Genomic DNA, 14,879 nt, shown 5'->3' with positions numbered 1-14,879 from the left:
AATCTCAAATTTTGACTGTTTGTCAACCTATCATATGTGCATCTTTGGTACAAATTTGGGCTAGATTGAATATTTTTTCGCGAAGTAAGAACCGTTCGGGTAAAACACTATTTTTTAGACAACTAACTTTTGAACTGTCATATCTCGGAAACCGGTGAACCGAATTCAATGAATTTTTAAACGTTCATCAACAATATATTGATACTTAATACGACGTTATAAAATGTAATATTTTCTCACGGCGAATTGAGTAACATCACGTTGAAATTTTTACCCATATAGAGGAAAATAAATCAAATTTACAATAAATCTCATTTACCACACAAAAATTACTAAATGTGTTGTTCCATCAATCTAAATAGGCTCATATATATCTGGTTAGAGATAACGTGAGAACAGAAGTGGAAAATCTTTGGATATCAACACTAAAATTTATTGACATTGATGTAAAAAAATTACATTTTTTCGAGAAAAATCCAAAATGTGTCAATCCATGATAACTTTTTTTAAACGTTCAAAAAGTACCTATGTTTTAATAGTTTGTGAAGCATTTACATAGTGTTAGTGTACCTTCAAAATTTCATTTAATGCAGCTCACTGGTTTCCGAAATATGACAGCTCAAAAATGAGTTGTCAAAAAATAGTGTTTTACCCGAACGGTTCTAACTTTGCGAAACATTAATCAATCCAGCCCAAATTTGTACCAATGATGCACATATAATAGGTTCAAACAACAGTCAATATTTGAGATGTTTTGATGCACTCTATGAAAAGTTATAGCATGTTGAAATTTTTTGTGAGAAAAAAAAAGTTGCCTACCCCAAACATTTTGTCCACCCCCTGTATGTTGCGGTCGAGCACAAAATTGATTTTTTTATTCTTTTATCTTTAAGTATGGGTTCTTAAGAATGCTGTGTCATTACTTTAAAGTAAAAGTATCTACAATTTCAAATTCAGTTGTCTGTATTGGGTGATTTCAAAAAAGTTTATCTACAGTATGCGGCAGGAAAAAATGCGAAAGTGTTTTTCAACTTCAAGCCTCTTTTTTGTCCTTCTTACGTTAACCAATTCATGTTCCAACGTTCCATGATCTCTAACAGGCTAATTTTCTAAAAAAGTTTTGATTGTTATTGAGAAGCCAGTGTATTTGAGAAAATAACTGATTGGAAGGCGTTTTCGACACGGGAAGTTTACGATCGTTCAATCGGCTGGTGGACATTTACAAGCAGGATGGCTTTCACTTTTCCGACAAGATATCCCTAGAACAGTTTACCAAATAAAAAGAACTGCTTCAGATGAAAGCTATGGAACGATTTCCACCATTAGTAACTTCAACATAACCACCGAGGACCTTCAACCAAGCCTTTTACTGCCAGCTTCGAGAAGTGCTTCCCGTTCATGACCTATAGCTTGTACGGAAACAACACATGCCGGGAAACCTGAGGGAGAAGAGAAGGAAAATAGAATGGGAAAGGGAAAAGGACAGGACAGGACACGCATAAGCGTACCACAACGAGTATACACAGCGTCCTGAAAAGGACACTGTAATAACGCATAAGCGTACCACAATGGGTTCAAACAACGCCCTGAAAAGGGCACTGTGATAACGCATAAAGCATAAAGAGAGCCTATAGCTCTTTGTTCTTGACCCGCTCAACAGAAGATCCTGAAGATTCGAGTTTTTGAAGTCAGTTTCACGTAATAAGTGTTTACCGAGTACTCGGAAACGCAGTTGCGCAAAAACTGGACAGTTGCATATCAAATTATACGAAGTTCCATAACACAGCGAAACAAAAATTAACTATTGGTCTGTCTCAAGAGCAAACCTATGTGTCTCTGACAGATTTTGGGCCGCTGAATACGAATCCGGGATTTGCTCCAGCACGTCACAATTTTGAGCTATACATCGATTTATAGGGCAAACTATGCAATTTCGGGCTTTTTTGATTGCAAGTAATTAAGCATGGAATATTTTTTAAAGCAATCGTTACCATTCGATTGGCCAATTAAAATCTAAATTGACGACTCATGCAAAATATTTCGTTTTACAAAATCGAATTTGATAGGTTTAAGCGATTTATGTTAGGTACGATATGTCCCATACAAGTCACCCTCCAAAAGTTGCAGGCAAGTTTACTTACTAACAATAAATAATGCTTAAATTTTTCAAATTTGATTGGGTAAAACGATTTTTTATGCATTAGTCGTTAAATTAGATTTTATTTAACCAAATTTACCCTTTGATTGCTTAAAAAAAATATTTCCATGCTTAATTACTTGCAATAAAAAAAAAACCAAAATCGCATATTTTGCCCTATAAATTGAGATACAGCTCAAAATTACGACGTGTTGGAGCAAATCTGAGCCCGGATTCGGATTCAGCAACCCATAATCTGTAAGAGACACATACGTTTGCTCTTGAGACAAAAAAATGTCGGATTTACAGCTTCACTTCACATACAAATGAATCAGCTTGCTGAATACTTGCCACGTGATAGCTGAGTCGGCAGTGGCCACTGGCCAGCCAATGCTTTGACCAGCATGCTGCCAGCAAGAATGGTCAGGTACCCAAACAAGGTGAACATCAATTGCTGAATTCAGCTCCTGGCTATATGAACAGAAGTACATGACTTTGCCCATTACGTGCTGCTGAAGTGCTGATTAGCACTCCGCCCATAAGAGCAAATATTTTAGCCTGAAAACGGTGCAGTGTCTACCAAGTGAGTAAGGCTCACGAGAAAGGACACCAGTACTTGTTCGACCTTCGAGAAGGGAGCCATCAGTGTAACATACAATGTCGTCTGAAATACTTCTCTTCAGATAACTAGATGCCCACTCATCCCGAAAAGGGAATTTCGTGGAAAATGTCCTATATGGAAAATTACAAGCAACTGTAAAATCACTTGGAGTAAGGACAACTTTGTGCCAGTCCACCAAAAATGGAAACAACGACGTGTTTGACGATCTGCGGTTCACAGGAGTTTCTTCTAGTAAACCGAGTACCGATAAGCGATAAGTGCAAGAGAGTGCATCTTGTTTAAGATGAATGTGTAGTGGGGAAACGTCAAAAAAAAACTTCGAGCGCTGCCGGGGGATTTGAAGAGAACTCCAGACATCCTCATCAAGCACATCCTTCGGAGATGACCTAATTTTGATTGGGTCGTTCTCACTCCGCCCTTTTCCACCATACAAGACATCCATAGGCCACAATATTGGCCGAACAATGCACAGTGGGAAAAAATATGTATAAAACGCGAATAAATTCTATATCTCTGCTCGGAGTGGATGGATTCGAATGAATTTTTGAAACGAACTGCCAAAATCTCTATAGTTTCAGATAAGCAGGGTGCCATTTGCCGCACGATGCTGGAAATCGGTGTATCGGGCCCGTTTTACCCCACTATCTCTCGTTTTCACCTCTTTCTAAAAATCCTGGAGGGCAAAATAAATTATTTATTCAATTCGTGTTTGTGTAAAAACTTCCGTAGTATCGAATGGAGCTGATTTGGCTCACTGCACGGCCTTAAAAATTGAAATATCTTCAAATAACCCCGATATTCCCTATTTCTTTGAAATTTCACATTCATCTCCGCCCGGAGTAGAACGCAATCCTTAAGAGCAGGACCAACCCTATGTCAAATTGCCGATACTATGCTAGTTTTTACACACATTCGAGTTAAATAAGTGATTTATTTTGTACGCCTGTCGGGAATATACGAGGATTTTCTCAAAATGGTGTGTGTGAGAGAGAGTGGGGTAAAACGGGCCCGATACACCGATTTCCAGCATCGTGCGGCGAATGACACCCTCCTTATCTCAAACTGTAAATATTTTGGCAGTTCGTGTCAAAAATTCATTCGAATCCATCCACTCCGAGCAGAGATATAGAATTTACTCGCGTTTTATACATATTTTTCCCACTGTGCAATGGTTGTGTAAATCCATTTTATATACTTGGGTTTTAGACCCCAAGTTTTAAAAAGGTTCCGATTTTAACACGCTCCTTTTTCAGTCAAAATCGGATCCCGTAACGAGAACGTCAAGAAATGATACCGGTGAATTTATCGGAACCCTAGTCCTTTCTGTTTCAAACCAGTGTACATCGAATAAAAGATTAGGAAAACTAACCCATGTTTCCTTGTTTCAAGATCCAACTCGGCCACACCAAAAACCGAGACCTTTCACTTTCAACAAGGTGTAAAATGTAATAAGGACCAAAGTGTTTTCCTTTGATTACTAAAATATGCTGTTCCACTCAAGGTTCCACTTGTTGGAAGTAGTTAGGACTAGGGTTCGATTTGGTAGATCTTTCGCAGCAACGCAACCCAAAAAGGTGATCTACCCACGCTACGGGCTCCGTTGAAGATCGAGCATATTTTAAACCCCCTCAACCATTCATCCCTCAGCACGGGTCGCCTGACACCTTGGATTGAGGTTACCTGTTTGGTGGACTTTTATTCCCGGAACACGGGCTATGTTTAAAATGGGAATTAGTAGCGTGACGTTACAACGTTGTACAACCCAGGTGCCTGGGTGTAGCTAGTAGTAGTAAAAACCCTGGGTAACGAAAAACTTTGACACATAGAGTAAGGTGGGGCAAAAGTTCGACCCTAGTTGAAAATTCAATATTTTTCAAAAAAAAAAACCAAAGCAGATATGAATAAATTAATACCGTCTGGTGATTCTACCATCCATGAGCTACAACTTTGCCGAACAAAGTTACACCAAATAATGTCTTTTCAATTTTAAGTTACAATGCTTTTTGTATGTGTGTGTCTTATTACCACTGGGGCAAAAGTTCGAATCTAGTATTTGTGGAATTTCGCTAACCGCAGCACACTCTTTTAACACTTTGACAATAGAAATACCTGAACCAATTAATATTTGATGTTGGAACTGGAATACACTTTAAAGTGCGATCTGGATTTTACCCAAATCAGGGTTAAATTTACTACACCAAAAATTAGTAGTTTTCCGCCAAATTCAGATAAAACAACATTTTTTCCAACTTTGACCGATCTTTTTTACTAATTTCATTATTACAAGGCAAATGTTCTGATACGTTGTATATATGTTTTTTGGTTTATTCGATGTTTTTTCGCGTCCTGACAAGCAATAAAGGATCTGTTTGAAAAACAATTTCAACAAATTGAAGGGGAAAATATAGCTTCATAATAGTCCCAAAGGCATCAAACATTTGAACCATATTTTGAATTAAAAAATCCATATTAAAAAGTGTCCAAAGTAGCCCCGCATGACGGTAGAACAAGTTATATGAACAACCAAAACTTGAGATGTCATATTTCAATTTTCCTCACTTCAGATTTCCACTTTACACTACATAAAATGTGTTTTTCCTTTTGCAGGTGTACTGCTGCTCACATGTGCCAAAGAGTGGTCCTGGACATTTCGACCAAACATCAGTTGGTATTAGGCAAGCGCTAAATGTACCTAAGAGCACAAACTACGTCAATGAGCAAATAAGAGGTCATCGAAACGACAGCATCGACGGTAGGTCTATAACCAAACCATTCATTTAATACGATAAATGCCCGATTATCTTCGCTCAATCATGAAACCAATATGAAAATGAAAGCATGCCGACTGGATGCTACCAGTCTTTGTTTTTTTTGTGGATTTGTTTACTTGTTCATCGCAAAATAACTACATCGGTGTACCATATCAGTTACCAACAGCAAGGGAGCTGAACTATGTGCATTCATGGTTGAAATTATGGAAAGAGCAGAAATGTGTTGTTGTGGGTTGTTTTACAAACATTGTTGTATGCCTGCCTTTCCTATGGTTCAATGGGCATGACTGACTCACGTGGATTTATTCCTGATAGACGTTTTAATTGTAAGTTATATCGAAAAAAAAGCTTAAGTATATTCATCAATAGAGAAACAACAGGAACTGTGATAATCTTGTGTTTTTTTTTTAGCCATGACCTAGACCATGAATGTCACAATGAAAGTTCTTTCAATAATAAACTGCTTCTAATTTTGATGTATAAATTTTGCAAACTGTTTACTTTCTTTTTGCATTTTGTTTCCCGTCAAAAAGGAACAAGTATGAACACCAACAGAACGGAATCAATCAGTTACGGCATCGCTGCTGTTAAATAAAATGAATTTATCATTATTATTGGGTTATAAATAGCATCGTGACTAGCGTTGTTCAATTTTATAATAAAAAAAACTTAAACTTGGAAAAGCTTGGAGGATTCCTTCTGAATTTGTTCCTTATATCACCTATAAGTTCCAGTAACATTTTGGTTCAATTCCATCACGTCTAAGGGGATGTTCAACTAGCTTGAAGTTTGCCTGGAAAAAATGACCAAATGTATACAGGAAAGATAGATTATAGACTTTTATAGCTAGGGCAGCATCCATTTATCACGAAACGCTAAAATCGACATGTTTTTTTATCCCATCCCCCTCCGTAATGCTTTTTTGTTTGAAAATCAAAAAAAAATGTTTGGGCTATAACGCTCAGCCCTTCCCCTAGAGCGTTATAGATTTTGTGGACGACACCTAGGTAGTGTTGTAAACGTTCAGTCATTACCACTTTTTATTTGATGTTATATTATGGGCAAAGAGAGTCACATGAGTGATCGAAATTGATCCAAAATTGCATCCCATTCGATTCATTGAATCTTAAAATATAACAGTTCAAAAAAGGCCGGGCCCGTGGCGGTTCGATCCCAGCCCCGGCACTTCGTCAGTTGCTCTTCCCCCAAGAGCGGCTCACACTTGACCTTCTTCTGAGCTTTCATAGCTCTAAGGGGCTGTTCATAAACCACGTAGACCAAAATTTGGCCATCTCAGACCCCCCTTCCCCCCTCGTAAGCTTTTGTTCATACAAAAATTTTGAAATTTGTATGGAGCGTAGACTTTGGCCAGACCCCCCCTCCCCCCAAAAAGTCTACGTGGTTTATAAACGGCCCCTAACGGACCCGGATAATAAAATATCGACGAAATGTCAACTAAGTGGTTAAGGTTAAGATATGACGAAGTTACACGAATTTTCAAGAGCACAAATCTGAAGAACCAAACGACGGGTTGCACTGAAAAGTTGATCGATTGGTCACCACCAGCGGCTAATCAATCGCTTCGCGATATTTGGTTCTTCAGATTTGTGCTTTTGAAAATTTAAGTTGTGGCCCAACACATCCTAGTGCTCATCATTCTACCCTAGGGTAGAAAGTGAAAGCAGCGTAACGGCAACCAGTTCGATATAGGCTCAGTGTACCAGTTATGGCTATAGTACCTCAAATTCGCCATAGTTGATTTTCAACCTTTAATCATGCAAATCAACAAGAAAAAAATCGTGAACAACAGATCACGTTCACAAAAGATGCATTCAAACTTAACAATTTGCTACAATTATGAGAGAAATAAGTCATTTTCCTTAACTTTTCGGCTTCCTTGCACCCATTTCGCCATAGTGTACCAGTTATGGCTAATCCCATAAGTGCATGTAAATAGTGCGAAGTGGAACCCAAATTAACAAATGTGTCCATAACTGGTACAGGGTTCCTATCATTGGCACACGCCGAGATAAATACCAAAAGTAGTTTTGGCTCCATTTCTATATTTTTCCTGTAAAGTATGAAAACTGATCTATCATTTGACATATCGATGACATTCGCCGGTCTTCTTCTTATTTTTTGTAGAAATAGTTTTCTTTAGGTAGTGCGATAACTGGTACAGACACCCTAGAAGAATTAGAATAGAATACATTTAGTCGCTGTACACAGTGTAAGTACAGCTTCCAATTGGAATCGCTCACGCGGTGCCTTAGTGGGCAAAAGAGCTGTAAATTAGGTTAAAAAATACTTCCGAAAAAGATTACACGCCTGTATATAATTTATTCACACATTTAACTATTTTAACACGAACATTTTTGGTTCTCTCTAGGCCAACAGCGGCAAGCCACTCCAAATGGCTTCAATGGCATTCGCGAAGGTAACTCGCCACCGCAGAGTGATCCAGATTACAAATATGGCCGATTCGATGCCAGTGCCTTACACATTGCCCACGCGCTCAAACAAACGGAAATTCAAAAGGCGTACGAAAAATCGCGGGAGAAACCGATTGATTATTATTTGGTAAGTTTATAAACATGTTCATATTTTTTTTTTTTAACAACACAGCTTATCTCACTAGAATGAATCTTAACGGAATCATCCGATTAGATTTGTGCATCTCTCTCATCCTATAAGATTCTTCGTTCGCTATAAACGTATACCCACTCTTGGTTTCGCATGGCTAACGATTTAATTACTAGAGCATGGATGACTCAATCCAGGGGTACCTATCTCTTCATACATCTTCATAAGCTGAGCATCAGACGTTTGCTGCAACTGTGATTATATAAAACAAGATACTTGTTGACCACCACCTACTGTTGAGCTATGTATGGTAGGTTATCGCCTCTCGCCAATAAATTATTGTGCATTTTGAAACTCAACCTTCGTCAATCTTAGCTCGAAAGAATGTAAAATATATTAAATGTGCTTCTGTCACCTCTCCCTTTTCAAAATTTAGGATTTTTTACCGTTTTGAAACGGTTTTGATGATGATATGAGATTTTGCGAATCTCCCATAAAATTTCTCAAATCCAATAAGTTTTGTATTTTCGTGTTTTTAGTAAGATATGCAACTGGAGAAACTGTTCCTACTTTTCAGCAGGGTGCTCCTATTTCGTCATAATCAAAACAATTGTTTTATTTCTTATTTTTGATTTTTTTTTAAGAAAAAAAAAAGTGAAAACGAATTATAACAAAGAGAACGGAATCAGATGGTGTCGTAATCACTTGTTCTCGAATAGGGTAATTTAGGAAACATAGAATTATTAATAACTGCAAATATTTAGAGTTGTTGGTGAAATACTTGAAAAACAAAACTTAGGGAAAACATTAGAATGCAAAACATAAACAATAGTTCTATCGATTTTGTAGCATAACAATATTTTGTAACCACTGAATAAACCTGTCAATTATTAATATGACCAATCCTATAAGGTACACCGGGACTAGATAAAACGCGCAGTTTCAAGTAAGATTTCAATATAATTTGGAAATTTATCCTTTTCCAAAGATGGTTTGATTTAAAAATTATCTGTTATGACGTTCAAATTTATTATCATCACAAGATAACATCACGTTAACCCGCTGTTTCATCTTACTAGACCCGTTTCAACTTGCCCCGGTGTACCTTATTAAAGGAAACAATGAAATTTTCACATGACTAATATTCAGAATGCTTACCAAGCATTCAACGTATTGCATCTGAAATGCGGTGAAATACCTTCATTGAGTTGTGACATATTCCAGCTTATCAAATACTATCGCCCAAACACTATGGGTGGCGCCCCTGTCCACACAAGGTATGTTAATTTTTTGAAGCGTATTACACAAGTGGAGCGCACGGCACTTTCCGAGAGTCCATCATCCATGGAGGCGGTTCATTTCGGTTTCCGATTTTGGAGCTTGATCTTTATTTTATAATCTAGGGGGTGCTAAAAAGAGGACGTATATCTGACAAGCCGGCCGATATGCCATCGCTGTTTGTTAGCGAAGGTGTTGAAAATCAACATCGATAATTTTTATGATCTTCGACCAATATTACACACCACGTATTTGGGTGTTTTGGTACGTATTGACGTAAACGAAAAATTGGAAAACTGATTTGAACATTGGTAAGACATTGTTTGATAGATTATTGTATGGTATGTGGGGGCAAAATGGGTCAGGGGGCAAGATGGGTCAGTGCCGTTGTCAAACATACAATATATTTTTTAATCTTTCAATAATTTTCCCAGATCAACAACGTGGGTCCACAGAAAAGTGAATTTATTTTGAAATTTTTTACATTCCTTGCACAGAAAAAAAATTTTTTTCGCTATACTCCTTATCTTATACATCTCATATCTACGTGTAATGTGTAGGCGAGGCAAGATGCGTCACCATAAGTTTTCGGCATGTTTGCATGAATTTGAAAATGTTTTATTTTTCATCAAAAGGCTATTCCGTGACCTACATTATCGAAGCGATTAGAGAGCTGATAATTTGTGTAATTAGATTTAATTTTTTTTTTTGCAAAACACAGGTTTTTGAAGCCGTTTATGGCTGCCTGAATAAAAATCTTCTAGTTCTTAGTACCAACTACCAATGTGTTTCATCACTGCCTTCATGTAATCTGTACGTATGTGAAGCTTAGATGTATAAAGAGAAAATAAAAAATATTATTATTTGTTGGAGAAAAATCTAATTTTCTGTTGACTGACCCATCTTGCCCCCGTAAAAATTAGGTGAGGCAAGATGGGTCATGTTTTGAAATTTGCTTGTCATGAACCAGGTCTAAACCTTTATAACCTTTCAATCATCTTGTATCATAGCTGACTAGTGTATCTGAAAGTCGTAAATAATAGAAAACAGAGAAATGCTATTTATATTTAGCAAGTTATAGGAATTCATTTCTTAGGTGACCCATCTTCCCCCCTTACTATACAGGGGATACTCAAAATAACTGGGACAGGTAAAATTTTTACTTTTCAAAAAATGTTCAACAAGCTGAAACTTTTCGAAAAGCGCATCAAATATTCTCAAATTTTTACTGTAAGTTCATCAACTGGTTGTGTATCAGTGGTCCAATTTTGGGAAAGATTGGGCTATTTTACATGAAGTTAGAAAGAGATTCTAGAAAAGGGTATAATTATCCGATATCCAACTTTGAGCTGTTAAGGTACCCCGGGGCAAGTGGGACCTAAAAAAATGCTAATTTGGTTTTGTCATGGCAAAAATTTCAGAACACATTTTTTTCTATAATTCCAATGAACCCAAAAGACGTTGTTGGTATATTGGTACTTATCAACGTGCATTAAAACTGTTTCAAAATTTTAAAATTCGATATATTATGCATATAATGAAAAGTGTAGCAGATCTTCATTCACTGCGTTTCACGGGGCAAGTGGAACCTATTCAGAGTTTTTGTGCAAAGGGCTTAATATAAGTTGCAACAAGTAAGGTAACATAAATCATAAATCTCTTATATGAATGACTATCTTTAGAGATTAAAATATGAAGAGGTTTATGGTATCGTGCATAAATTACGTAACACATAAAAAATCGCTGGGGAAAAATACTTGAATCAACTCTAGCAGCTCATGCAAAATAAATTGATTTTTTATACAAAAAGCGCCGTAAAGTGAAGAGACAACAGATTTCGAAACTTGGTCTCTATATTATATAGTTGATGAATCTCGCCAAAAGTATATCTGGGGTTTCGAGATTTTCAGTAATATCTTCTCCCTTACATAATCTTACGATCATTAAATAATGTTTTGTTTTTTAATCATGAATTTTGAAAAGGTCATTTCCCTATTTTAATTTTTTATGGACGGTTCCTGAATGCCCAAAAGAATCCATTATGCAGCGTTAAGTGAAAAAATAATGGAATATATTTAGAGAAAAACATAAAAAATACATGCTTTTGATTTTTTTTTTGTTTTACCCAAGGTTTTACCATTTTTAACAAGAAATTCATCATCTAAATAGAGGTAATAAAGTATAATTCAACAGTAGATTACTTAACGCGTCAATTTTTATTGACTTTCGTGCTAATTTCATCGTAGGCTAGACAAGGCGAGACGAACCCACAAAATTGTGTTTGTTTATTCTCATAGGTCCCACTTACCCCAGGTAGCGAAATGCACTGGGGCAAGTGAGAGCAGTAAACTAAAGGTAATAAATAAAAATAAAATACAGCTTTTTCGCTTGAAATCATTTGCAAGAACTCCAAATACTATCCTGAAAACGAAAAAGTATTTGTATAATGACAAATTTATTTTTAAACGACGAATGTAGTAGAGCACGTCAATCTCACCTAGTGAATTGAAAATTACATATGAACAACAATAACGTATATGGTATCTTTATGGTTGAAACAATAACATTTTTTGTATTCAAAGTATCCGTAGGTGTGATACCTATGTTTTTTATGAAGAATGTTAGTCTTTAAAATAAATAAAAATGAAAATACTAGCTATAGGTCTCACTTGCCCCTGATTCTCACTTGCCCCGGGGTACCTTACATCCCCGGATTCAATGAACCAAATGCAATGAAATTTTGATCATTTATGACGATTATAATGAACTTTGAAACACATTTGACTTAATTTCAAATTATTAATAGAAAAAAAAAAGATATAGCGATTTCATTTATTCTATGTTTTTTTAGTAAATTTATCTATTTTTCATATGCATCCCATTACTTCAGTACTTCCCAAACTGTGCGCCGCGGCGCCCTGGTGCGCCGTGAACATCTCCCAGGTACGCCGCAGGCTCTTGAGCCAAAACACAAACAACAAACTCTTATTATTAAAGGCAGAATATATTTTTAGTTGTTTTCGTATTGTTTAGTAAAACTAATGTCACCTCAAACCCTTTTTTATTCTATACCAATATCTTGCCATTTTGAGGAAGATTTACAAAGAAAGTCATTCAAAGGGGTTTCCCTCTTCTAAATTTTTAATTAAAAAGTGAGTATTCCAAAGTTTACGAACGTTTTCTGGAATTTCTAATATCCTCATGAAACATTTGAATTTTCACAAAATTTTTAAATTTCCGGAATTAAAAAAAAATTGTAAAGACCCTCAAATTGTTTTATGGACTTTATATGATTCTGCTTAGTTTTCGATTTTATCAATAACTTGTAATTCAAAGTAAATATTTCAAGAAACTTTTTTGAAGTTCTTTCCATAATACTGTCATCTATAATTACTGTAAATCTCCAGGTCGAAGACGAAGTTCGTGCTGTCTCAAACGTTTATCGTAAAAAATCTTGCGACAATGTATGCATCGATTTCAAGCATGATTCTGAAAACCGGCTTTTATTGAGTTGTTGAGTTGAGTTTTTTTAGTTCCGAATACAAAAACATGACCCCTCACCGTCACTGTCAGCCGTCCTGATAGCTTCCATTTTAATATTTCTCTTCCCTGAAATTTGGTAATCAATTTGGTTAACAAATTTAAAAGTTTTGCATTGCAATCTTCAAGAAATCTAAAATTTGTGTTAAGTTTTGCCAATCTTTAAGCAATTTTTCTTTTCTTTTTTAATTATAAAAAAGCATGACTTTGAATTACGACGATTTGAAATTTTGAACTGAAGGTGTTAAAATTATTAAAATTCTTTGTAAAAAGTGGTTGGTGCGCCGCGACGATTTGGAATATTTCAAAAGGCGCCGCGGTTGCAAAAAGTTTGGGAACCTCTGCATTACTTTTTCAATTTAATGCCGACCATTTGGTTGCTTTCCTTAGAAACATAAATATATTCAAGTCAATTAAAGGGAATTTTGATTAACTATAACTACTATCTCGAATTTTGAAATAATGATGTAATTTTGGATAAATTGGTGTTACATTAGAAAAATAATCTAATCGTTATAACTTTCTTTCGTATAAAGAATTTCAAGTTTAGTCATTCCATTGCATTCGGTTTGTTGAATCCGGAGATATAACATCCCAAACTTGGCTATCACATAATTATACCTTTTTGTATAATATTTCTAACTTCGTGTAGAATAGCCCGATCTTTTCCAAAATTGGACCACTGATACACAACTAATTGATGAACTTACAGCAAAAATTTGAGAATATGTGATGCCCTTTTCAAAAAGTTAAAGCTAGTTGAACATTTTTTGAAAAGTGAAAATTTTACCTGTCTCAGTTAGGCTGATACAAATTTAATTTTGACTTTTTGTTTCCACCCTTCAAACAATTTTGGCTGGATTTTTCATTTTGAGGGGGCAGATAAAAAAATATTTATCAAAATTTCGGGTCTTGCTCGAAATTCTTTTACAAATCCGATGAGTTTTTAATATTTTTCAAATTAAATGCTTTATTATTTTTATTCCCCACCCCTCGACCAGTCAAAGAGTGGTGGGACAAAAAGTGAAATAAATATTTGTAACGGCCTTATTTTTAGTATCCCCTGTATATATAAATATTAAACAAATTCTAAAAAGCACAGAAAAGTTGTCAAACTGTTTGAGAGTGCACATAATTTCCAATAGGATATCAGGTAGCCCGAGACACCAAAACATTCTCAATGATGAGAATATTTTCGACAATTAAATGGGTACTGATTTGGACGAATTCAGAGCTGTCATTAAGAAAATTGAGAGCATCCTCAGTGTCTATAGGTGATTCGTTCTGTGACAGGATTTAAAATAAATGGGATGGAATCATGGAGCCATGAGTAATTTGACGCCCTCAAATTCGTTCTTTTCGAAAACAAAGTGATTACGACACCTTCTGTTTTCGTACTTTTGGTTATAATATCAGCTTACTTCTCACCTAAAATATTTAAAAATATATAACTTAAAACAAAACAAGCAGCACTTTATTTTTTATTACTTAGGATCAAATTGGGAACCGCCTGCAGAACAGATGAAACAGAATTTTTCAAAACTGAACCACTGTGCACCGTCATTATGGTGAGAAAACTTCAACGTACATCGATACGCCGTCTATTCCGTTAAAAGGTTTATAGTTGAATGTGAGCAAAGTGTGGCGTCTGTTTGTCTGTGACAGTATATTTTCTGGGATTGGATTTTCCAGATGCCAACGTACACTTGAGGAAACGTTGCAATTTTGGCTCTATAATGCAAATTTACAAGGTTGCAAACTTTCAACCACATTTTCCCATTAAGTGGCCAAAACGGCAATTATAACGTTAAACGATTGTTTGGGTAATGAACTCAATTTCGTTTTTAAATCGTCATTGTCAAACTGAATTACAAAACACTGATCATGACGATACTTCAATTCCGAAAAACGTCAGGGTAAATTCACCATCTGCATTTTTCCCAGTTTT

The 14,879-nt window shown here is 35.9% G+C and overlaps 1 protein-coding gene across 6 annotated transcripts in view; it reads left to right on the top strand.

The window, feature by feature from the left end:
• Window positions 1-14,879, top strand: part of LOC109416493 (hillarin) — a 61,264-nt gene that overhangs the window by 25,661 nt on the left and 20,724 nt on the right. For all 6 annotated transcript variants that reach the window (XM_062851968.1, XM_029873056.2, XM_062851969.1 and 3 more), the window contains exons 3-4: window positions 5,367-5,511; window positions 7,920-8,110. In XM_062851968.1, coding sequence (XP_062707952.1) covers window positions 5,367-5,511; window positions 7,920-8,110 — 336 coding nt within the window. The remainder of the gene's footprint in view (window positions 1-5,366; window positions 5,512-7,919; window positions 8,111-14,879) is intronic.

The sequence above is a fragment of the Aedes albopictus genome, chromosome 2 (assembly GCF_035046485.1).
Source record: "Aedes albopictus strain Foshan chromosome 2, AalbF5, whole genome shotgun sequence".
Classification (NCBI taxonomy): Eukaryota; Metazoa; Arthropoda; class Insecta; order Diptera; family Culicidae; genus Aedes; species Aedes albopictus.
Note: the sequence above shows the minus strand (reverse complement) of the source record. Positions and strands in the feature narration are given on the sequence as shown.